At 44.0% G+C, this 24,082-nt stretch overlaps 8 protein-coding genes across 8 annotated transcripts; 5 read left to right on the top strand and 3 right to left on the bottom strand.

The window, feature by feature from the left end:
• Positions 1-143: 143 nt before the first annotated feature.
• TRIVIDRAFT_115701 (uncharacterized protein) lies at positions 144-1,430 on the top strand (the record flags this gene model as incomplete). Its single annotated transcript, XM_014100290.1, has 2 exons — positions 144-440; positions 462-1,430. Coding segments are annotated over 2 exons (1,266 nt in total), but the record flags the coding sequence as incomplete, so codon positions are not given.
• Positions 1,431-3,239: 1,809 nt separating this feature from the next.
• Positions 3,240-5,093, top strand: TRIVIDRAFT_186579 (uncharacterized protein; the record flags this gene model as incomplete). Its single annotated transcript, XM_014100289.1, has 8 exons — positions 3,240-3,527; positions 3,587-3,693; positions 3,749-3,908; positions 3,974-4,086; positions 4,158-4,341; positions 4,400-4,558; positions 4,628-4,817; positions 4,876-5,093. 8 exons carry the CDS (start codon positions 3,342-3,344, stop codon positions 4,986-4,988), a joined length of 1,212 nt encoding a protein of 403 aa, XP_013955764.1.
• Positions 5,094-5,787: 694 nt separating this feature from the next.
• TRIVIDRAFT_201868 (uncharacterized protein) lies at positions 5,788-6,583 on the top strand (the record flags this gene model as incomplete). The annotated part of the gene is made up of 2 exons (XM_014100288.1): positions 5,788-5,974; positions 6,036-6,583. 2 exons carry the CDS (start codon positions 5,788-5,790, stop codon positions 6,581-6,583), a joined length of 735 nt encoding a protein of 244 aa, XP_013955763.1.
• An 899-nt stretch (positions 6,584-7,482) lies between these two features.
• On the top strand, positions 7,483-8,103 carry TRIVIDRAFT_52775 (uncharacterized protein; the record flags this gene model as incomplete). Its single annotated transcript, XM_014100287.1, has 4 exons — positions 7,483-7,539; positions 7,652-7,738; positions 7,802-7,936; positions 7,990-8,103. The coding sequence occupies 4 exons, from the start codon at positions 7,483-7,485 to the stop codon at positions 8,101-8,103; spliced, it is 393 nt and encodes a 130-aa protein (XP_013955762.1).
• A 739-nt stretch (positions 8,104-8,842) lies between these two features.
• Positions 8,843-10,027, bottom strand: TRIVIDRAFT_152262 (uncharacterized protein; the record flags this gene model as incomplete). The annotated part of the gene is made up of 2 exons (XM_014100286.1): positions 8,843-9,110; positions 9,198-10,027. 2 exons carry the CDS (start codon positions 10,025-10,027, stop codon positions 8,843-8,845), a joined length of 1,098 nt encoding a protein of 365 aa, XP_013955761.1.
• A 916-nt stretch (positions 10,028-10,943) lies between these two features.
• On the bottom strand, positions 10,944-16,441 carry TRIVIDRAFT_152250 (non-ribosomal peptide synthetase; the record flags this gene model as incomplete). The annotated part of the gene is made up of 4 exons (XM_014100285.1): positions 10,944-13,721; positions 13,781-14,292; positions 14,380-15,780; positions 15,946-16,441. The coding sequence occupies 4 exons, from the start codon at positions 16,439-16,441 to the stop codon at positions 10,944-10,946; spliced, it is 5,187 nt and encodes a 1,728-aa protein (XP_013955760.1).
• Positions 16,442-19,223: 2,782 nt separating this feature from the next.
• Positions 19,224-20,392, top strand: TRIVIDRAFT_52718 (uncharacterized protein; the record flags this gene model as incomplete). Its single annotated transcript, XM_014100284.1, has 3 exons — positions 19,224-19,737; positions 19,812-19,875; positions 19,927-20,392. The coding sequence occupies 3 exons, from the start codon at positions 19,224-19,226 to the stop codon at positions 20,390-20,392; spliced, it is 1,044 nt and encodes a 347-aa protein (XP_013955759.1).
• A 104-nt stretch (positions 20,393-20,496) lies between these two features.
• Positions 20,497-22,282, bottom strand: TRIVIDRAFT_123400 (uncharacterized protein; the record flags this gene model as incomplete). Its single annotated transcript, XM_014100283.1, has 4 exons — positions 20,497-20,702; positions 20,798-21,213; positions 21,298-21,881; positions 21,950-22,282. Coding segments are annotated over 4 exons (1,539 nt in total), but the record flags the coding sequence as incomplete, so codon positions are not given.
• Between the last annotated feature and the right edge of the window lie 1,800 nt (positions 22,283-24,082).

The following is a 24,082-nucleotide window of genomic DNA, read 5'->3' as shown; positions in this document are numbered from 1 at the left end:
CGGCCATCTATAGTCTCTCTAACGAGATTTTGGAGCTGATATGTAGCCAATTTTGTCTTCACTGCCGGACTAAATGCCGTCTCCCAGCATCGGATGCTTATTATCGCACTGAACTGGATTACAACTCTCCCTCCTGCTGATTTCTGGATCGCCATGCACTGTTAACACTAAGTCTGGTCTCTCGGATGTTTCGAGATATTGCTCAACCTGTTCTCTACCATGAATTTACTCCAGGATATGGACATTCCTTGAAGTCGACAGCGTATATATGGGACAGGCGGCTCATATCATTTATGCGGACTGTGGCAAGACGTCCCGATTTAGCTAAACTGACTAAGCGATTCTATATACACCATTATCTAATTAAAGATATCGATGTTGGCGATGCCATGCACGCTCTCTACGAAGCAGCGCACGGAATGGGCTATGATCTATCACATGTTTAGACGCTATAAATACAGCGTAGTTTCGGCGAGAGTCCGATGTTATTGAGATTTCTCTCTTCTCCCTTGAATGTAACAAAGGACTTGAAAGCGCCCATCTTACGAGGTGGTTTAAAATCCAAAGAAGAACCGACTCAGAGGCAGAGGCGATGGATGGATGCTGAATTGGTGTCGATGGTGATTGCTCAGTTGCCGACCCTGGAGCATCTTAGTCTATGTGTGGCGCCATATGGTCCTGGAGACTGTGCTCCACCATCCGCTCTGGAAGTTCTCGGTATTTCTAGTCTATCTATTAGGACCATGGATATTTTTCTTGATGCTGACGATAGTGATATGGGGTTTGATTTGGAAACCGGGCTGCGTAGTTTGCTACGTTGGTCACTCCAGTTAACAGCGATATATCTCCATAAATGTGCAGCAACATTCAACCGGGTACCCATTATCTCACTGCCACGCTTGTCAAATATTCGCATGACCGAAAGCAGAATTGGAGAGGGCGGTTTAGAATCACTGCTGAACTCAAGTCCATGTCTACGCACATTTTTCTACGAGGCAGCGTATTCGGAAGACTGGAACGAAGGCCTGAATGGACGATACCATTTCCAATCCTTCCATGCGATTGATGCCCTGGGTAGACATTGTGAGATACTTGAATTATTGCACTTAGATCTCAAAGAGTGGGATGCGGTACTGGCGGCCCATGGTAGGGACATCCCGCCCTTTCCAAGTCCCAAGAACTTCACTTCACTTCGACGATTGTTTTTGAGGGCCACCGCAATATTTCTTAACCGTCCAGGGCTATCCGAGGACCACAAATTACTAATTGATATCCTCCCACGATCATTAGTATCGCTACATATCGGTGACGATTTTGGGGAAATTCTTTCGCGTCTGGCAAATGCCTTGCTTGGTCTTGCAGATGTTGTAACATCCCCAAAACACCATGGAGAACAACACTTTCCGCGCCTCAGGGAGATTCGATGTGACTTTACACCAATCGTGGATAAATGGGAGATAGGCAAAGTTTTCATGGCAGCTGGTATTCGGTTCATGTACCACAGCTTCAACTATGGTGTGCCGCAAATCGCAAGTGAAAACGTCCATCAACCTAGGCATTGAAACTTCGTAGATTAGATTTAGATAAACACTCTGTATGTTGCAGGAACCGTCATGGATTCGTTCAAACATTCGACCTTGACGGGAATATTGTCTGCTTATGAAAAGTAGCATCATTCAGAATTTCTTAACCATTTGACATGAAATTCATTTGTAGTCCATGTATGCGGCATTAAATCATCGCGAACAGCTGATACTAGCAGTGCTGCTATTAATATGAGCTCCAGGGCTGTAGAAGGAGGATGGTGTTCCTGTCACCTTATGCTACCAGCCCCTGTAACCGATCCACTTTGGGGCGAAAGATGTTGCGGGGCTCCACCAATTTACACGACTGACAATTAACGCTTAGTACTGTATCTCCAAGGCTTCCTCGGAGAATTACCAATCGAAAGAACATCGTATAGGATCCTGACAGAGGGTTTTTAGAGAATTTCGTACGGCGCAAGGGAAATGTTGAACTAAGCTGCCCGTAAATATTTATTTGAGAAGATTTTTTGTAAACTAGGGTAGGATTGCATGTAGCTTCAGCTTCTTTGTATTGAGCGGAATCGACCAATTGCGCGACATATCTAGCCACACCATCTCCGCGGTTTTTTTTTTTTTTTTCGGGTTTGCATATACGCGGCCGTACTTACTAACAGAAATCCTTCCGGATATTAAATTTTCATGAACCTTACCGTCCCAATATAGTACCGATGAGGAAGTGAAAATATCTAGATGACCTGTGGAGTGCCAATCCGTGAGTGCTCTTTAAAAACCCAAGGTTCAAATAGAAGGTGAAGATAGCCACGACACTTGATTTATTTAAAAGTGAAGTCTGAAAATATAGGAATTTTCAAGCTTACTTGATTCAACCTCTTAAATGCGTATGTCAATGTAACCAAAACTTCATAAATGCATCGAATAGTGTTTTTAAGGAATAGGCTATATTAGACAAGAATTACAAGATAGAATAATAATTAGACTGTAGGATTACATGAAGTGTGACAAAACTTGCTGCTCTACTGAGACAAGCATAGGAGAAAAACATGTTACAGAATATACAGGAATGTGCAACGTAAGACAGGATTGCAAGCATGAACAGCTAGCAGCGATGAAAGAATGATACGGTATATATAGCTACTACAATATAAACTTTTACAAGATAAAGCATAATCTTTGGTTGAATGGCTACTCGCCGCAGGTGAATTTGGAGTATGCAAAAAAGGTCCACTGGACTAGGGCAGAAAGTCAAGCACTAAGGCAAGGAGTCAGTGAGACTGGCAGAGAGTTTACACTAAGAGGTACAATATGAACAAATAGAAGATTAATGGCCTGTTTCTTGCATATGAATCGTACCACGGTAAGAGGAAATTTAAGACTATAGATGCAAGATATGGGTATCTCCGCGGTAGGGTGGTCGCTTGCGTTCAATTAGATTATGAAGGGATACGGCAATTGAGTACCTTTCGTTACCCGTCAATTAGCCTATGCATAGTCATCTGAATTAAACTGAACTCACCAGAACAGTAGTCTCCGCGGAGAATAGAACGGAAATTCTTTTAGGGGAGGCTGACAGAAGCCTCGTGATATATCAATGACTAGGTATTGAGATGTCCTGCGCTGGGGTGGTAAAGTATAAAAATGCTCAATGATGCGCGTGTCTAAAACATCTAGTTCTCAACCTTCTCATTCCATCTACATCTATTGAAAAGTATGATATCTTCCCAAGCGAGATTCATTTCTCCTCAGACGCTACTCCGGAATACTCAAAGCCGCCAGTTCATCCGAACTATTTCCTCAATGGCAACCGATGCACCAAACTTCCCATTTCGGCGAGCTTCTGGTATGGAGCCACCGGCCGAGTTCGCTCGGTTAAGGGCTACGGATCCAGTATCAAGAGTTAAGCTCTTTGATGGGAGTTTGGCTTGGCTGGTGACTAAATATAAAGATGTAATTACTGTTGCAACGGATGAAAGACTTTCCAAGGTAAGAAACGAGAATACGAATCAATTCCGACATTACTAATAGCGAATAAATACGTGAAGGTTCGAACGCGCCCGGGGTTCCCGGAGTTGGGTGCCGGTGGCAAAGAAGCTGCTAAGGCTAAGCCAACCTTTGTTGATATGGACCCTCCAGATCATATGCATCAAAGGCAAGACTCCTAATACCCTTTAAAACACTGATAACTAACCTCAAATCATTTGCAGGAGCATGGTTGAGTCCCTTTTTTCGGCTGAGCATATCAAGGACATGCAACCCTATATCCAGAAGACAGTTGATAATCTCCTTGCTGCCTTGAAGGCTAAAGGATGTGCTAATGGTCCCGTCGACTTGATCAAAGAGTTTGCGCTGCCAGTCCCGTCATATGTGAGTCATTTCCATGATGAAAACGTTAAGAAGGGATGTATTCTTGGTTTACTGACTGCTAGAAGATTATTTATACAATCCTTGGTGTGCCGTTCCATGATCTTGAATACCTTACGCATCAAAATGCCATACGAACAAACGGCAGCTCTACAGCACGTGAGGCATCAGCCGCAAATCAGTGTGTTCCCCCCCCCCCCTCTCAAATTGGCAAGCGTGAGGCAGCTTCGTTGAAACTAACTACGTATTAAGGGGGCTACTTGACTACCTTACCAAGTTAGTGGATCAGAGAATTCAGGAGCCCAAAGATGATCTTATCAGTAAACTCGTTGTTGAGCAAGTAAAGCCTGGGGTTATTGAAAAGGCCGACGCTGTGCAAATAGCCTTCTTACTGCTCGTGGCTGGAAATGCTACTATGGTGAACATGATTGCGTTGGTATGGCGCCCCCGGATCCTTGTTAATTTTGGCAAACGTACTCTAATAGAGATCAAAGGGAGTGGTTACTTTGTTCCAGCATCCAGAACAGCTTGCGCAACTAAAAGCTGATCCTTCCCTTGCCCCTGCATTCGTTGAAGAGCTTTGTCGATATCACACAGCATCAGCACTAGCTATTAAACGGACAGCTAAGGTTGATATTGAGATTGGTGGCAAGGTATAGTTTCTATCACGAAATATTCTGTATTGGGCTTGCTCTAACGCTGACATCTTGGTGCCAACGCAGCTGATTAAGGCAAACGAAGGAATCATTGCCTCCAACCAATCCGCGAACCGTGATGCCGACATCTTCAAAAATCCGGATGAATTCAACATGAATCGAGAGTGGCCTGTTGAGGACCCTCTTGGCTTTGGATATGGCGATCATCGCTGTATTGCTGAGACCCTCGCAAAAACCGAGTTATCAACAGTGTTTTGTAAGTTGTGCTAAGCTATATACACTCGCCGTAGAAGATTACTCACAATTACTTGCAGCTACAATTTTCAAAGAATTGCCTAATCTAAAGCTAGCAGTGCCCGATAGCAAGATTAACTTCACTCCGTTACATAGAGATGTTGGAATCGAAGATTTGCCAGTTGTATTCTAGAGTGAAAGTTATTGGCGTCACTTGATCAAAGTGGCATTTGCGTCAGTTATAAACCCCACTTCAATATATTTTTAGTTTAAATGAGAAATCGACTTCTTGAACACTACCTTGAGTTTATATCACATTTCGCCTCCCTCGCTGAAAGTCGCCTCCCAACGTTTATTCGGGTGGGGAGGGAGCCGTACGCGTGCCGATTACGTCTAGCTAACTATGTTGAGCAATCAACAAATACCGAAGTTGCGTTAGTATTCGGCATGTATTAGGAGTGTTGCTCTGCAATTGATAGCATCTCAAACTCTCGGAAAAGATGGCTTTAATTGAAAAGTATGCCTAGAATAGGCCACATCCCAGCACACGTTTAGCGCTAATATCCGAAGTGTGTAATTCCGGTGCGGGGTTCATATTAGCTCCATATCTCGACCATATTGCGAGCAACACAGGAAACCGGTTACTGACTGAGGGAATGAGCCAAATAAATGAATCCTCACGGTAGTGTCTTCCCGCCAAAGGCGGGGCCATGCTCGGTCCTGACATATCATTCGACCTATATCTTAGACTAGGGTGTCGCGTAAATCGAAGAACCATGGAATAGGCAAGTATGGCGTAGGAAGACTCGGCATTTCGATTAGATTGTCATTGAATTCAGCCACCTTGTGAGAGTATTTAAAGGTCATTGTAATATAAACCAAGGCACATGGCAGTTCAGTGTCACGGCTCGGCATTAAAGAAAACGAGGCATTGCTTGCTATTATTGCTGCATCAAATAGTATTTGAAAAGATCAATTTATATCCACTTATCATGGTTTATCCAGCTATCGAAGTGACTGTCGTCACTGTTGGAAATCGCACGATCGAAGATGAATCAACAGAAGACGGGCAGAAATACATGAAGGCCTTTCATGCAGCAGCTACGAGCATTCCTGGCTGCTCTCGCGGCTGCTGGGGTAGAAGTGATAAATACCCAGACGAGGTCATTCATTTTATCGGTGGGTTTGCTATATTTTATAGAAAAGAAAAGGGAAGTACCTTGCTAATACATGAATCTAGACTACGACACGCGGAAACAGCACGATGTTCACAAAGCCCTGATTAATGGGCCAACACCACCAATTCTTTTGGATGTCCAAAGCAATGAGACCGTATACGTTATACACCCAAATACGAACGATCGCAACAAAGTGTATTATGCTCCTTACACTACCGTGACTTTCTTCTGGGGAATAGATGAAAACGAATGGGCTGTTGCGGCACCTGAATTTTTCGCTGCAGTCGCTAATTCTAATAGTTGCACTGGATATATCTGGGGTGAAGTCGACAAGCCTATTCTCTCTGATTTTGATGGATATGCTTCGTTAGGAAGTGGAAAATGTGGGATCTTGATCGCTGGTTGGCGCAGTAAAGGTCAGCATGACCATGATACGAAGAGCCAACGAGTTACCAGCGCTTGGGATGCTATACAGAAGGCTTGTGCAAAGGCAGATGACTGGGGCACAAGCTTGAGGATTACTGAGAACACTGGCCACATTCATAGATGGAGCACCCCATTGGCCATCAAGGATCGTTCTGACTGGCTTCCAGCCGCTGGAATGATCTAATCTTGGAAGATTAATTACCATAATGCCTACAAAAGCCTAAAAGTGCTTGGAGGGAAGCATATTAGTTATATACTCGTACCAATAAAATTCGGGGTTACTTCTGTTATACTATTTAAGACGTATCGCGAAGAAATGTTGTCAAATATTGGTTTTACTACAATCCAGAGGAGGCACTCTGTTACAAATCTAAAATGAACGCGAGTTCATGTAACTAGAAATGGAGAGATATTTGTCGTTATAATTCATTAAACCACTGCTTAAGAACCATATATAGATACAATAGAAGGTCAACTCTCTATCTATTCCATACTATGCTCTGGCAAACAAGAAGCTGGTTCGTCACAATAGAAGGGAATAAGTAAAACCACATCACGTTAATTTGAATGGAGCTCCACACCCTCGTATACTGGATAAATAGATTGTTATGTTTGGCGCTTATTCTTACAACCCACCAGCAATAAAAAAGTCTCTCAGATATATTGATAATGCTCATCATATATTATTACACTTATATCGTATAGAAAATGGTCACCATCATGTAGATCTGCGAGCCTTGTGTCAGATTCCAAATTATGGAGATTCTGAATTGTGGGGCGACGGTCTTCTGAGTGGATATGATGGTATTGTTGTTGTAAATCGGGCGTACTACTAGCTTGTTTGTTCATAACTAGTCTTACTTCCTGCCTCTATATGTGTTGCTTTAGATACTAGAGTCACACTCGGGTTAGTCATTTTATCTGCCATCCAAAGCGCCACGCCCTAATACCAAGCGCGCTAAATTTTCACGGAGTATCAAATATAAATTCTTCGATTGACTGTATATCTTTCTATGGTAATAATAATAGCAGGCAAATTACAACAGAGAATCGAGCGGGAGATATTACGGGATTAGAGCTGCCATGTCATTGAGGCACATAACCACGAAAAACGCGCCTGCCGCGCCAGTTCCAGGATTAGTATGACTCTTCTCATCTCCCAGTCTTTCCTCCCCTTCTCCCAGTCCTCCTTCACTTCTCTAAATTTAATTCTAATTTCACAACTACAACTTCCTAACGATCTTTATCGCAGTTTGCTCAAGCTGTGAGAGCGGGTCCGTTTTTGTGGACTCAAGGAACTCCTGGCACTCTCCCAGATGGCACTATGGTTGAGGGGACAGTACGTATCAAGACATAAACTTCGTTTCGACAAGTGGAAAAAATACTCATAAAGAATGTACAGATTCAAGATCGTACACGACAAATAATTAAGAATCTCGAAGCAGTGTTGGCTGCTGATGATATGACATTAAAGAATGTGGTGAAAGCAACCATTTTTATAAAAAACTTTGATGAAAGTTTCCCTCTAGTGAATCAGGTAAGCAAATATATCATGTACATACCATATATTAAGTTGCTTATAAACAATAGGTATGGGAAGAGCTAATGCCAGAGCCTCGCCCCACTCGGACATCAGTAGGTGTGGCTCAATTGCCAGCTGGCGGAACAGATATTGAGATTGAATTTGTGGCATATAAAGCTTAGTATATATTCATTTAACTCAAAAGCGGAGTTTAGTCGTAATTTTTATTTTTATTTTGCTACCAACGTGAATATTTTATACGTCACTTACATTCGTCAGATTTTCATTGGCCCCATTGACTTTGGCTTAATTAGCCATCATTGTCCAATTTCAACGTTGACATCAAAACGTAAAAGTATTTGGTATATCCATTTACAGTTGTAGTAGTATTATCTGCTATCTAGCATAACTATTTTATGGTAAGTGGTACAGAAATGGACACAAGATAGGTTGGTGTTGGCTGAGAGAAGAGGAAGTAGTTTTACGTTGTCATGCATGCTTAATATACAGAATTACCACACTTGTACTTAATGTATCCATTATTGAATTATCATATAATAAACGCTCATGATCCAAGTGATATAATTATGTGTAGATATATAATATTTTACAGAAAACTTTACATTTATTTGCTTTACTACACTACAAGCCTGATAGATACGCGATCGGTAACATATTCTTACTGTAGTAAAAATGTTCTTGTCATTGGGCAACCATAAGAATGCGCCCGTGTTTTGTAATATAGATCTATTTTGATAACTCCAACGAAATTAGAGGCAACTATGAGATTAATATACCATTGACAACATCTATCTGAGTAAGACTAGCCACGGTGAAGTCTGTAACGTTGATCCATTTTTCGCTGTTATAATGATTCAAGGATGTATCTCTTTTACATTTTTGTAGCTCCCCGAGCGCATCTCAAATACCTAGAATCTTGAGCTGGGCCTCTAGAGTGGCACGCCAGCTAGGTATCCTTTCTTCCTTTTGACCCCGCGGGCGCACTTCTACGATTGCACGCAGGTAATTAATCGCCTCTTGCATCGCTGCCTGCACCGCCGAGCTTGGCTTTGTCTCCTCTATCAGCGAGATTAATCCAAGAGCGGCACAGCGTTCTGCAAACAAGGTGCTAACACGATCTTTCTCTTCCATGGCCCCTTCGGAGTATTGACCATTCCAGAGAAATGCCCTGACAGGATTCCAGCGGGGCGCGGGTGCGATGCCAGAGAATTCCCAGTCCAGAATGCCAGTGATTAAGCCGCTCACCTCGTCGCACAAGATATTTGCAAAGTGTAAATCTTTGTGCGCAAGGAAATACCTGGTGTTATTGAGCTCGGGAAAATCGGACAGGACCTTTACAAAAGCATCAAGACGCGGTAGAAGATCTCGCATATCTGCCAACGATGGATGAAGACGAATGGCATGTTGATAAACACGCACCATCGCGGCTATGTAATCGGTATAGTATTTGTAAGGGCCACAAATATTGAGAGATTGCACCGACTCCGTATCAGGCCAGTATTTGGCCACATCAGGCTGTTGCCAGAACGTTTCCTCCACTATAGGTCCCGGGACTACACGCCCGTCATCATCAAACTGAAGACCCGACACACAATCCCAAGAGATCGCATGCAATTGATGTATGATTTCTACCATCTGATTGATAAGACCCTCCAGCAGTTGTGGTGGGAGCCGGTCATAAATCTCGCTAACTGGGACGCCAGGAACTCGCTGTAGAAGAGTGAATTCATGGCCCAATGGATTATTGGTACTGGCATCGTAACGTATAACTTCGGCTACGGGCAAGTGTGTATTCTGTCGCACCCAAGTCATTACTGCGACTTCGTTGATGGTTTTAATGCGGGGTAGATGGTGGCCAGACACTCGCAGGATAAGCTCAACACACTGCTTGTTAGACTGTGGAAGGGTTGGAAAAACAGCAGCCACCTCTTCTGGAGCAAATGAAATAACATAAATCGAATGGTACTCTGCCGTAGTAGACAAAGTCGATACCGACTGTGGCGCTGGCAGGTCGAGGAATGCAATTAGGGCCCGAATGGTGTCCTCGGAAATGTCCAACGGAAGGTGTTCTTTTGGAGAGCCCATAACTGCACCAATGCGATATACAGGCTTTCTGCGTTGCAAAAACAATCGATCGCAAAAATAGAATGGAAGAACGGGAAGATTTGCTCAAGTTGCTAATGTAGTGGGAAGTTAACAGAAGGCTGCATCTGGGCTAACTGCTATCTTAATACTCAAAGTCCTTTGGAGCGGGTAGCATCTCCCCGCTTTTAGCTAAATCCCATGCCAGCCAAAGCGCCCATTATTTCTGCGTGTACGGAGCAGTGGTCTCTTCTGGGTTGCTCGCTGATATCTTACTCTCTTAGAGTTTAGCTGATTCATTATGATTGTCTGGATTCAACACGCGATTCGTCACTGGAATGAATTGTCTTGAATAGCTTGGTTGGCCTAGCTGTAGCTAGCCATTCTAGTGGCAATTTCGATTAGACGACTTGAAACTGTCCGAAGATCTTAGTATCGCGATTGCGTTGACAATTTCAAGCGCACCCGCCTGATCACTCCCTTGGATTTCAAGAGCGATAGTTACTCGCAAACCGACGCTCTTCCCATGATCAAGTCGCTAGCTGTCAGACCAAACGATAATGCGGGTTCGCAGCCTCCGTCTTCACTAACCCACGCGGCCCTGGGAGCAAGCGTTAGCATCGTGGTTAAAGGCGGGAAGGGTTTACTAGATGTACTCAAAAGGCCTCAGCTGTTACCAATACAAAATCATATCACTTATACCTCTAAAGCTTTGTTCCCAATTATATGTGTTGGTGGCTGGAACTTGAAAATAGATATTAGGAGTGGAGCATTTCGACCGCGGTTCACTAATATAGCTAACTTGTATCCATATTTTCCCTCAGTGCTTTTGCGCTCAGAGTCTTATCTATAAACAGCCGACCGCAAAACATCCCATAGATTAAGCCGTCAGCTATTTGACAACCCAACCCTTGATGCATTATAGCCTTCCCTGCCTCCTCCAGGGAGCATTCATATTACGCGGTCCTTTCAGCACACGTGGAGAGATCCAACTCCGGTCGCTGGCATTATTATCAGTGACAAGATTGATCAGGTATTCCTTCACCTGAGTCGGCATCCCGGCCACTCCTGCGGAGTTGATCCATTGTGTGAAGTCGACCTTGGGAAATTCCCCACCGTGTTGCCTCTCCAAATACAATCCAAGCTGATCCAGTCGAACCCAATCATTCTCTGTGCCACAGTGGTTTCGATATTGCACTTTTGTTGTTTGTGGGTCTTCTTTCTTAAGCGCTTCGGCTGTGATATCCAGTGCCACCTCGTCAATTCCCACAAACTGCAGCCACCTATCTACAGATGGCATTCGAGGCACACTTCTCAACTTTTCCGCGAAGTTTAGGATATTATGCATAACATCGAGCTGGGGTGCGTCAGGTCCGAGGACATAGCTTGGCCTGTGGATGGTGACGGGCAACGCGGAAAATGATTGTGCATTTTCAAGATATTTCTCTGAGACCCACTTGGATACGACATAGCCGTTCGCGTTCATCTGAGGCTGGAGTATGGGAAGTGACTCTTCGTACAATTCACCCGTTCCGAGTTGAGCAACGCCGGCCGTTGAGATAAAATGAATGTGGGGTAGGGGCCTGCCAGCTGCGTATTTAATGGCCAAGTGTACAAGAGTTTTAGTTGAAAGAACGTTGGCTGCACGAAGAGTCCGGTATGCTCGAAGGAATGAGACGTCAGCACCATTGTGAATGATCACAGAAAGCTTGGAAAATATGTGTCTTGCAGTATCCTCAGTAAGACCCAAACTTGAGTCCCTCAGGTCACCAGAATGAACGATGACTTTGGGGGAGTTGATTATTGGTTTTGAAGCATCTCGAACAGCGATACAGTGCACTGTTTCAACCATGCTATCGTTGACAAGTTTCTGTAGTATGTGCCTGCCGAGAAATCCAGTTGCCCCAGTCAACGCTACTGTAATTCCACCTGAGGGGTCATCAACAGCATTGCGATCCTTGCCATTCATTATAATGCTTGAGAGTTGCTCTTTGAAAGCCACCTCGTCTTTCCAGTCAATATCAGCTAGATTCTGATGGAATACATTGTCTTCTGTTGTCAGAGCATCCAAGAGTATCGACATCCCCCCCAGCGTACTTGATTCAAATAGCTTGGCCAGCGGAAGAAGAACACCATAATCTTTGTGAACCTCGGTTTGTATGCGAATAAGAAGCAGTGAGTTTCCGCCAACCAGAAAGAAATCTGAATCTGATCCAAGATTGTCCTCAGTCACTATCTTTCCAAGCACGGAAACCCAGATTTGCTTCATTTTATCTTCGCTAGAGCCTCCCTTCGGCCGTTCTCCATAGCGCTCACGATTTTCAGCGAGTATAGCACTCATTTTTCCTAGAGTGCTAGCTTCAAATAAGCTCACCAGTGGGATATTATGACCATTTCTCTCCTTAATTTTGCTTTGGACTTTGATCAACAGTAGCGAATTACCGCCAACAAGGAAGAAGTCGGAGTTTTGGTCTAGTTTCTGTCCCGCAACGAGATCCCCCAAGATATCTCTCCATATCTCTTCGATAACGCGCAGAAATTGAGTGCTCGAATCTAAGGGAGGGAGTGCCGACACTTTCAAGGGCTCAGTTGCCGCCTTTAGCGGTGATTTGGAGAGGTGTTTCCTATCAACTTTGCCATGGTGATTTAGAGGCATGGATGGCAAGGATACCACGATTGACGGACGCATGTATTGTGGCAAGGCAAGCTCAGAGATTATGTTCCGGAGCATGCTGTCGATGATGGGTCCGTTTGTGCCATATTTTTTCTGAATCTCTGTTGCAAGGACAACGTGCGCAACCAGGAAAGCAGAAGCAGCATCTTTCTTGTCCAGTTGCCGAATATGAGCAACAACCTCCAAAATGTCACCTTTCCCGGCAGCTACCATGGCTGCTTCAACCTCTCGTAACTCAAATCGCTGGCCTCGTAATTTCACTTGAGTATCGCCGCTCATACGGCCCAGTGTAACAAAGACGCCATCTTCTCGCATATAGCCACGGTCACCACTTAGATGCGCATGAATCCACCCATTCGCTACGGCCCTACTGCTAGCGAGTGCATCTTTTGGGAATCTAGCCATCGTAAGCGCCGGTTGGTTGATATAGCCTGAAGCCACGCCGGCTCCCCCAATGACAATCTGGCCCGGAACACCTGCAGGAAGCGGATGGTTGTCTCCATCCATGATGTAAACACTGTAATTAGGCAAGACCTTACCAATGGGTATATTGGAGAGAGTCAAGCTAGGATCTCGATAAGGAATTTCATAAGCATGAGGGACAATTGTCTCTGCTGGCCCGTAGGCATTCAAGAATCGCAGGTCGGGTTTATCTAACCCTTTTAGCTTTTCAACAAGGTTGCTCCTAACCTCCTCACCTGCAGATATGTGCCATTCCCATCTTGATTTACGCAGCTGTTGAAAGTCGCCGTTTTGAAGCCAAGACATGGCTTCTGAGGGGACTGCAAGCGTAAGCGTGATCATTTGAGAAGCAATAAGGCCAGTAAGTGCAAATGGATCTTTCCGAACATCCTTCCCAGCGATAACGACAGTTCCGCCTGTAGCAAGTCCAAGCAAGGACTGCCACCAAGAAACATCAAAGCTTAGGGCAATTTGCTGGAGGACTGTTTGAGGTTTCATTGGAAAGCTCTTAAGGAACCCCTTGATCGTATTTGTTACCATTCGATGAGGTAAAGATATTCCCTTTTTTTATATAGTTAGCCTATTAATACGACAGTATATTACACTGGGAAATTGATTACCTTTGGTGTGCCTGTAGACCCACTGGTATATAATACGATCGCCTCATCCGTAGGAATAGGGTTATAGAAACTGAGGCTAGTCGCCTCCTTACTGCCACCGATTGTGGAAACATTGAATATGGGTGTAGCTTCCGCAATACCTATATCCTTGCATATATTTTGAGTCGCATCGTGAATTAGAATAGCGGTGAGGTCGGCATCGTTAATGATGGATCTTAGACGTCCAATACCTTGGGTGACTTCCAAGGGAACATAACTGGCCCCAAATCTCCAGATTCCTAGCATAGAGCATATCCAATCTACAGTCGGGTCTTGGAGAACGCCAATTCGAGATCTTGGATGAATTCCTGACGTGGAAAGTGCATGGGCAATCTGGGCTGACTTGTCCATCATACCACCGTAAGATAGCATGCCTCCACAGGTATCTTTCAGTGCGATTTGATCAAGAAGTCTGGCCGAGATATCGTCAAGGTGTCCAATGAGAGACCCAAGTTCAGTGTCAAGACTAATCCCTATGTTCTCAATGAATTAGCTACATTAAGCTCGAAGAACAAACATGCTCAGGAAAACATGATTGCAAAGGTGAAGCCTAGACTTACCTTGGCCTAGCTTAATTGCCTTTTGAATCGCAGAGTCGTTAAACATCTGAGCTTGACGCCCAGGAAGCTGGATATCGGCAGTGAAAGCGTCAACCAGATTCATAAAACAGTCCAACAAGATCTGAGCCTCGTTTTCCGTATACAGCTCCTTCTGGGTCATGATGGCTATCCATGGATCACCGGCTGGTGGGTCAATAACCGCCAACATGATATCGTATATAGTCTCCCCAATTTCATATTCCCTGTTTTCTATTATGCCATCCCCAAAAGATCTATTTTCTCTGGTCGGGATGTAGTTTATGAAAGCTTGGAAAAGGGGGCTGTGAGAGGGGTGTCGAATGGCACCAACCTCGTCTAGAATTATATCAAATGGAACTGCGGAGTGGTTTAAACAGGCCAAGCCTTTAGCTTTGTTTTCTTCAAGGAGGGAGACAAAGGATTTTGAAAGTTGTGAACGTAACCGCAGGGGAAAGAGGTTCAGGAATATGCCAACGCTGCTATCAGAACCTGGATCGTTATGCCTGTTTGCGCTTGCCACGCCGATGCAAATATCCTCAGATTCAGCCAACCGACCAAGAAGAACTTGAAAGACTGTCACATAAAAGTTGAAAGGAGATTGTATATATCCTTGCTTTCGGAGTTTGTGGAGTCTAGCAGTAATCAGAGGGCTTAACCGACTCTCTGCCCTTAGGTGGCGGTAGGTTGTCCTTACTGCTGGGCGAGATCGAAGCGTATTTGGCGAGAGAGGGAGAATAGGTAAAGTCTCTGGTAGGTCCTTGAACTCATTCTTCCAGAACAAAATATCTTCAGCATATTGCCCTGTACGAAGCCGTTCATGTTGTCGATCAGCAAACTCATTTTGCTGGAACGGTGGTGGCAACTTCTTCCCCTCATAGGCTAACCTGAGGTCATCAGTTATAGCAATAATGCTCATTCCATCAATATTGATATGGTGGTAGCCGACAATGAGATGATGCCTGATCGGTGACTCGGTGAGAAGCAGGAGTCTTAGCGTTTCACCCTTTGCAAGATCGTACACATGATTGTTCATTGCGTCGATTTCCGCACGTACTTCATCCTGAGACCCGATTACTTTCGTCTGCAAGTATAATGGAGATTCATCCAAGACTCCCTGCTTAGCTTGTTGGTGGTCATCAGTGAAAAATGCCGTCCTTAGCCCTTCGTGACGCCTGCCCATCTCACGCACGATGTGTGCAAGTGCATCGATATCAAGATTTGTCGTTATCAAGAATGAAACAGTCCCGTTAAAAAAAGTTGGATCTTCGATAAACTGCGTCATGAACCAAAACCCAGATTGACCAAAGGACATTGGAAGACTTTTAATAATTTTTGAAGATGGTTGCGCGTCTTGGGTAACTTTTTCGTTGAGTAGCTTCGGGTCTCTTGTTGATTCCCTAACGGAGAATTCTTCTAGATTTTTTTCTTCATCGCCTCTTTTTAATAACGAAGGTGAAGATGAAATTAAACTGGCACTGCTAGAAGAAGCTGTTGGTGAAGTTCCTGATATGTGATTAGAGCCATATTGGATAGGTAGTTCCGGCTCACGGGTTGCCGTTGCTAAAGACAAGCTTTTGTACCCATCGGAACTTCTCAAATGCAGGCATCCCAGTGCATTCAACTTTTTCAAGCCAGCGCAGTCTGATCTAATTCGAAAATTAATGAAATCTGTCCTATCTCCATGTCTCTCATGGCTACCAGTTGACTGAAGTTCAACGGTAATTTGAACTTGGTCCTCATCTCTCGCTAAACTCATGTCATTTTCGACAAAGAAATCGTCAAGTTCAAATTTTCGCAGAACTTTTGATCCAGAGAGTTTCAGAGATGCTTCAGCAACAATCTTGACATATCCAGCCGCCGGGAAAACGCCTGGTAGTGATACATGCTGGTCAACAAGCGAGAGCAGAGCCGAGGCTTTAAGTGTATTGCGCCAGGTAATTCCGAGGCCTAGTCGATCGAAGTTTGAGACTCCTAGAAGCGGATGGACAGTTTTAACTTGAGAGGATATCTTGGGGTTGGTATCTGGCTGCAACAACCTAGACATCTTGGTTCATATTATACACCTGGATTGTCTGAGATGCAATATGGTGTACTTCCTAAAACGATTTGAAAGAGCCGATCTATCTTACAGAGATATAAACTAGGTGACCATAATTATATATCCATCCACCTTCTCTATATTGTGGCCAATGGTCAAAGTGGCATGAAAAATCCGAGAATGTAGAGTAGGCGACGGGTAATATAAGCCCTAAATGAAAACGATTCGAGGTTCCACTATACGCTAAAGATTCTGCTTACTCTTTGTACAAACACAGCCCCTCCATACCGCCCCATGTTCTGCAGGGTTTTATAGTAGGCTATGGAGTACACTAGACCAATAAGTACGTTGTGAGGAGTGATTGGGATTCGCAATAAACAATCAACTATCTGTATAGTTATTGGAACAATTAACATGGCTAATTAAAATAAATTCAGTATGACCATCCTTTATTAAACGCCACAGCATACTCCTATAAGCCAACTGATTATTTAGATACCTACGTAACCACGTCCCAGTGTGTTGTAGCTATAGGCACCACTTCTTGTCCCTAGCATAAAAGATAGGAACTTACTGAGTGGGCTTGATGAGTTCACTAACCCCCAGGCTTGTGGTCAACTCGTACAAACTTGATCTATAGTGGAATAGAAACCCCTGAGATACTATGAGCGCATTATTCAACAATAGCCAATAAAACCACTCCTGTGCTCACCTGATGATGACTGCATGAACTAGTATATTGCTGACAGGTAGGTGACCAATTGTGTGACTTAGCTGATTTGTCACTTTCTTACAATAAGGGCCGAAAACTATCCAGAAGTACTTGCCTTAGTCGATGAAGATTGAAGGGGTGTTATTAATCTTATGAGAACGCATAGATTATCTCGTATAGCATTTCAATAGCTGCAGAGGGATATTTACATTCTATTGGGGGCCAAATCGTGTGGAATATAAGAAGTAAAATAAAGGGTCTAACATATTTGTACAAGAACTAGTTGAAGAGCATTTTAGAGCAACAACTTTTCTTTACATATCCGAAATAAACCTATGAGTACGCTGGTGGCTTTATGTGTGGCGGTATATTTGGCACATACCAGTGTGAAAATTTAGTTATAATACCAAAACGGTAATAAATGGTATTATCCCATATCAAAAAGAGTCTAAAATCCACAGGACTTCTATTTCCTCTTAGTTCGGGGTTAAAAATTCACCGCCGGCAATAGGTTACGTTTAGCTTGAGCTGGTAATATTTCCGCATCATACATGGCCTGACTTGGTAATAGCTGAGAGCTGGATATGGGTCAATATGCCAGAATGATCCGATCGCAGCTTCGAACGACATTTCGTTGACACAACTCCCCACTCCTACACAAAATAACTCCTCTGTGAATAATAAAAAAATGCTATTCAATGATGATAATGTCTGTTGAACAACGGGAGCCATAGAGCGCCGTGTCGTTCAAGCTCGAACATGGGAAGAGAGCACTTACCGGCGGCATGTCCCCTGCTGCTTGCAAGACTTGCGAAACGTCCATCTGGGCGATTACGAGGCTATAAAGCTCACAGCGGACCCCGGGCGAAGCGCGACCCCCGGATGTCGCGCCCAAAGCGCACCACGAGAAAGTTAAGATGCATATACGATGGGACGTCAGTACAAGACGTACATTTCCGGTCGAATTAGGAGGTGATAATGCGTCAGTGGTATCGTGGCCGTCCTCAATTGACTCTTCGGGCTATGTACCATCCACTTTAAGCTTGCATACGAATGCTGAGCGCGATAGTAGCATTGATGACTATGAAACACTATCCAGTTGGTACCCTAGCCTACTTTTGATATGACGCCGGCTCAAGTGATACCGGCTCCGTTGATGCCATTAGTATTTATGGTATCAGAGTCAATGAATCAGGCCGTGGTGAACTGAGCGGAGAGTAATATTGCCAATATTTTGTCATCGCCTCTGCCGGATATCTGCTGTCAGCTCGTCTCATCTGTCACCGCAACGCTGCTTCAGCAGGGTGCGTTAGCCCTTTTCACACCTCACTTTGGAAGTGGACTATACTTCAATCCCGATAATACTCCATCTCAAATCTCTATGGAAGGAACAATACCACCACCAGTGGAGCCAAATAGCTATATGCATTATGATTGCCCGGATATTCTATACGAGAACAGTATACACAGAAAAATAACTGATTGAGCCTAAAGAGCAGCGAATAAAATATGAAGTTAGTTATTCCGTCATTTTCTCAATGGTGCTGATAGTAATATTTACGGGGCGCAGTCTATTAGACAGTAATAACTATTGAGCATAAACAAAGTAACCGGAGCGTTGCGTCCCATTACTAGTGACTAATACTCCCCGTTGGCGAGCACTCAAAAGTATGACACAAGCACAATTCAAAGCAAGTTTACGGAGCATATGCAACTCAAACTTAAGCCAAAATCGCTCCAATTCTTCCGGCAGCTCCAAATATCCCTACTCTGTAATCTGAGCTAATGCTACAAATCGCTCCAACAGCTCCAACAGCTCCAACAGCTCCAACAGCTCCAACAGCTCCAACAGCTCCAACAGCTCCAACGGCCCCAAGAGCCCCAATAACCCCAACAGCCCCAACAGCTCCAAAAATCCCCAGTTCAAAATGTTTGCTTACGCTAAAATCTATTAACACTATACTCTACGGAAAGTAATCCCACCAATTTATTATAAAAGAGAAGCCCCAACAAGCATTATGGTTGTCTATGTTCACCAACAACTTTGCCTTTACTTTATCTATACGATCTTACACTATGGCTTCCGAACAAACAGTTTTCCGTCTAAATAGCAGACAGAGCATTGTCGACCTCACCAGGTCTATAGAGGAGATACCAAAAGTTGCAGCACATGAAGTTCTGGTTAAGATTCGCAGCGTTGCACTAAACTTTCGAGATCTAGCTATCGCTACTTCTCGATATCCGTTTCCCGTCAAAGACAATGTGATCCCAGTTTCCGATGCTTGTGGAGAAATTGTTGAAATTGGACCTAACGTCCAAGGATTTACTAAAGGCGATTGGGTTATTGCAAATTTTAACCCGGGCAATCTATACGGACCGATGAAGGACTGGTTCGGTGGTTTGGGTGGTCCAGTGGACGGCGTCCTTCGGAATTACCTGTCCATCAATGCCAGTTCGGTGATTAGAGTTCCTAAAGAGTCCTCCTTAAAAGCTTCCCAGTGGGCTGCACTTGTCTGCACGGGCACCACTGCTTGGAATGCACTTTATGGAAATATTCCATTGAAGCCCGGACAGACTGTGCTATTCCAAGGTATATATACCTACATCTTAAGAGCAAAATATATTAACTCAACTAACTTATTTTTTTTAAAAAAAAAAACAAAGGTACCGGCGGCGTATCCATCACTGGATTAGTCTTGGCCAAAGCAGCAGGCGCAAAAACAATAATGTAAGGATTCGGTTACTTGCTTAATCTTTACGTACTGTTAACAACTATTAGTACCTCGTCTAGCGATGAAAAGTTGAGCTATGTAAGGAGAAAATATGGTGCTGACCATACTATCAACTACATAACTCATCCGGAATGGGCGAAAGAAGTGCAGATTATCACCCAAGGCAACGGGGTTGATTACATTTTTGAGAATGGTGGGTCTGGGACAATTAAACAAAGTGTTGATTCCATTTCATACGGAGGCGTGGTGTCTATCATAGGATTCTTATCCGCTGCTAAGCAAGAGGAAATGCCGGACGTTGCTGCTCTTGCCCTCTCCAAAGGTTGCGTTATTCGAGGAATTACTGTTGGGTCCAAGCAGTTACTCGAGGAATGCGTGCGCTTTGTTGGTTCTCACAGTTTGGATATTCCAGTGGAGAAGACCTTTCCATTCACAGAGGAAGGCGTGAAGGCTGCTTATAAGTATTTATCGGCAGGTCAACATATTGGGAAGATTTGCATCGACGTTGAATAAGGGCACCAGCCTGGAATTGAGATATCATTAAGACCTGGCTAAATAGGCAAGATTTTATCATCAAATTATGCCAAGCGCTGAAGAGTACTCTCATACATTCTCGCGTATTCATGTAGACATTCGCCAACGTGTACTGTGATCGCCCATGAAGATTTTTCGCTAAAGATTTTGGACCAGATTTTCAACACTGCCAGGCTCATGTGGCGGGGACCTTGACGCCAGGTTGACGTATCTATATGTTCCCAGTCCGCAGAATCAACGGCTTCTTTAATGACAGATTCGACAGATAAAAGTACATAATTTTCATATGCTGAGCGTGAATAGTTAGAGATGAAGTAAGAAATACTCATGAGGAGTACTTTATGACCCGAATCTGGTACGGAGGGGAGAGAGGGATGAACTTACGCTCGAGAGTAATTGGTATTTGGCTGACGGCAATGGCCTCTAGCCACTTGCTGAGGAAAATTGCACACTCAAGGGCGCATACTGCATGCTGGCAACACCACAAAATCGACTGACTTCTGGCCACATGTTGAATACCAAAAGCTACTGGCAGGCTTAGAGCGTGGATTGCATACAGTAAAGCACTTGTCAGGTTCGAGTGGCGCCGCAAAGGAGCAATTGAAAATAACGCTGATGCCACAGCCGTTGGATCGCGCGATGCCAACCGCAGATGAGGGCCTATGTCCAGATGAGTTCGCACATAAGCTAATGTGAGAAAGGCAACAGAAGTGAAAGGAATGGGCCCATGCTCGCTGGTTGGGTGTAAATCTGGCCCCGATACGCGCCGCCACATACTGGCCCACGAGGAAAGCGCTAGGCTGTGATTTAGTTAATACCGATTACCCGCTGACCTGCGCTTATCATTTGGCAAAGGCAAGGCATCTTTTTGTTGTTTAACATACTGGATTCCATCTATTTCGTGATCAGCCAGGTTGGCTCGAAATGAAAGTTGGCGTAGTAAATATATGCGCTGTAGGACTCCATGGAGCAATATCAGATTACTAAAAGCGCAGGGCAAGGTTTCCCAGTCGGCTGTCGCAGAGGTCATGAGAGACTCAAGTGCATTCTGGAAGCTAATCATATTGGATATATCCGCTTGTCGAGTCGCAGCCCACTGCACCTCGTCCGTAGCTTGCCACTCCTTTTCTGAACAGGGAAGCCGAAGTTTAAATTCTCTAGAGAATAGAGAAGGTGGGCGATTATATATGATGGTATGAATGTTGAGGAAGCAAAATCCAAGGAATTTAGTTCGGCGTTCAACCTCAGATGATGCCCATTCAACCCAACTCTGCTCAGCAGCGTTATTGTGCTCGTCAAACCCACTTACTCGCATGTACCGTATTATGGGCTCATGTAACTCGAACCCTTCAGCGACGACAGAGGTATCCCGAGCCCATGTTGAATATATAAGGAGAAAAACCAGAGTCTGAGCGGACTGCATCGTCAGACTTTGTTTAATAGCATACAGGGATAAATCCTCTTCTGGCTGTTAATGAGGCTTAGAATTTAGTCGCCCATAAAGTACAGAGTTTGAACACTTACTCGTATGTTTACGCTGTCGACTTTTAGTCTCTCCAAAGCGACAGCTCTTGCAACCTTGTATAACTTTCTAGATGTATGTTCTTCCAGAGTTTGCACTGCGCCGAGCGCAGCCATGGCAAGAATGAGCTCCGGAAGGCAATGTCCCACTTGAAATGTAGGGAAGTGTATGACTGGAAAATGGCGGGCTAAGGCAGTACGCCAAGTATCCATATACCTTATAAGCGTACGGAGAGATGGGAGCGCAAAATTATTGACAACGTTTCGGAATGGCCGGAGACCCTCTTCGAGGATCTTGATGTCGTCCACAGTCATTTCGAGACAAGTCAACTTACACGCACCGGGAGGCCCACAGCCTATTAGACTATTAGCGAGACCATGAATTACGTCGCACACTGCTCAAAGCTACTATTCTTTCCTGATGATAACTTACCACCGACTGGAATTGAAGTTTCTCGAGCTTGCATTATACCATGTGGATATAAATCTCTACTAAAAGGCAAAGGTCCGACTGTGCTTTGGCCAAAATCGCTACTAGTCGGGATATTTGCTCCTAATGCCGTATTTTCTGCTACTGTTATAGAATCGCTAGGCATATTGAGGGAAAAGGGAGAAGCAATAAACTCCGAGGTCAATCCCAAGCCTTCGACAAATGCTTCGAAACTATCCATGGAATCAATGAAACTAGGATTATTATACGCAGCTATTGTCAAATCAGCTTCTATAAATTCTCAAGAATCCCAGAAACTTAGCATTTATAAACCTTCTGAAGCTCCCAGTGCATCATTACTTGGAGACACTGATAGTCTTGATATTCGCATATCGTTCATTGAGTCTTTCGTAGGGCCGGTACCAGGAAATGTTACTGTGGAAGATTCACCGGAATGCACATTATTTGACTCGAGAGGGCCTTTATGCGTGAGTTTCTCGTGCCTGCGAAGCAAGTCCGTTCGCGTGAATGAAGCTCCGCAGAAGCATGCGAATGGCTTTTCCTTAGTATCTATAGCTCTGTTAGTTGGCTCAGACTTTATATTGTTATGTTCAATCATTGCGTACGTGTCCGGCAATGACGTCGCAGATGTTCTGGCCTCTTAAAGTCACGACCACAGTGAGAGCAAGTATGGAGGTTTGGCATTTCGAAATGTGGAATATTTCACAAGAGATTGGAGGCAAAACTGATAAAACTATGTGGTTGCGCAATTAGTGTAATACGCCAAATTGTCAACAAATGCCACTTAGTTATGTATGGGAAAACACTTTTCATTGTAGCTTAATATTTTCTAGCATTGGGATATAGCTTATAAATAAAACATGCGTAATAGATTCTTGTCTTAATAATCCAACGATAGCCTTGTAGGTCCACTTTTGCCCCACCTTGAGTACATGTAAGCTCCTCAAACTACGGAGTAGAAGGGGGGACTCTAAGCTTCCCTTGACGCAGAGTGGTGATGGAATGAGTTCCACCCACCTAACGATATGCCTGACTAGGATCCAGGCGCTCAGAGAAATCGTGGAGAAGGATCTAAATCTCGCGCCGGGAGATTTTCCCAATTTACTATTTCCAATATATATTCAGCGCTACTACTGTTTCAGCTTAAATGAAAGTGAACTAATAAAACTATTAAATAAGGGCCGACGTCAAGACTGGAAATACAACCTCTCTTAAACAAAAGACAAGAGTGAATCGAATAGATAATCCTATGAGTTTCCTATTTCTTCCCATTTCTAATGCCAAATGTCGTCCCCAAAGAAGGCACTGATCACTGTTACATCAGTGCACGCACCTTTATATCCCGAAGGTATAGAAACTGGTATGTTTAGCATGAAAATACACTCTGTCAACTTGCATTTATGTGAATATATCATATAGGTCTCTATATTGCTGAGACGTTGCGCCCATTTGAAGTATTTCAAAAAGGCGCTTTCGAAGTTGACCTTGTATTTGAAACTGGAATCTACCAACCCGACTGGCTTTCGTAGCAAAATGATTGGCTATCGATTCCAAGCGCGGCATCTGGGAGGACCATCCAGCGAACTTCATCACAAATTGGATACCATTTTTTGGCCAAGCGATATTAGCCAAACCAAGGCATGTCACCATATATTTTGCTATGAGATAATTACATGGCTAACAATAACCCATAGTAC

The sequence above is a fragment of the Trichoderma virens genome (assembly GCF_000170995.1).
Source record: "Trichoderma virens Gv29-8 chromosome Unknown TRIVIscaffold_69, whole genome shotgun sequence".
Taxonomy (NCBI): Eukaryota; Fungi; Ascomycota; class Sordariomycetes; order Hypocreales; family Hypocreaceae; genus Trichoderma; species Trichoderma virens.
This window is presented reverse-complemented; position numbering and strand designations above follow the sequence as displayed.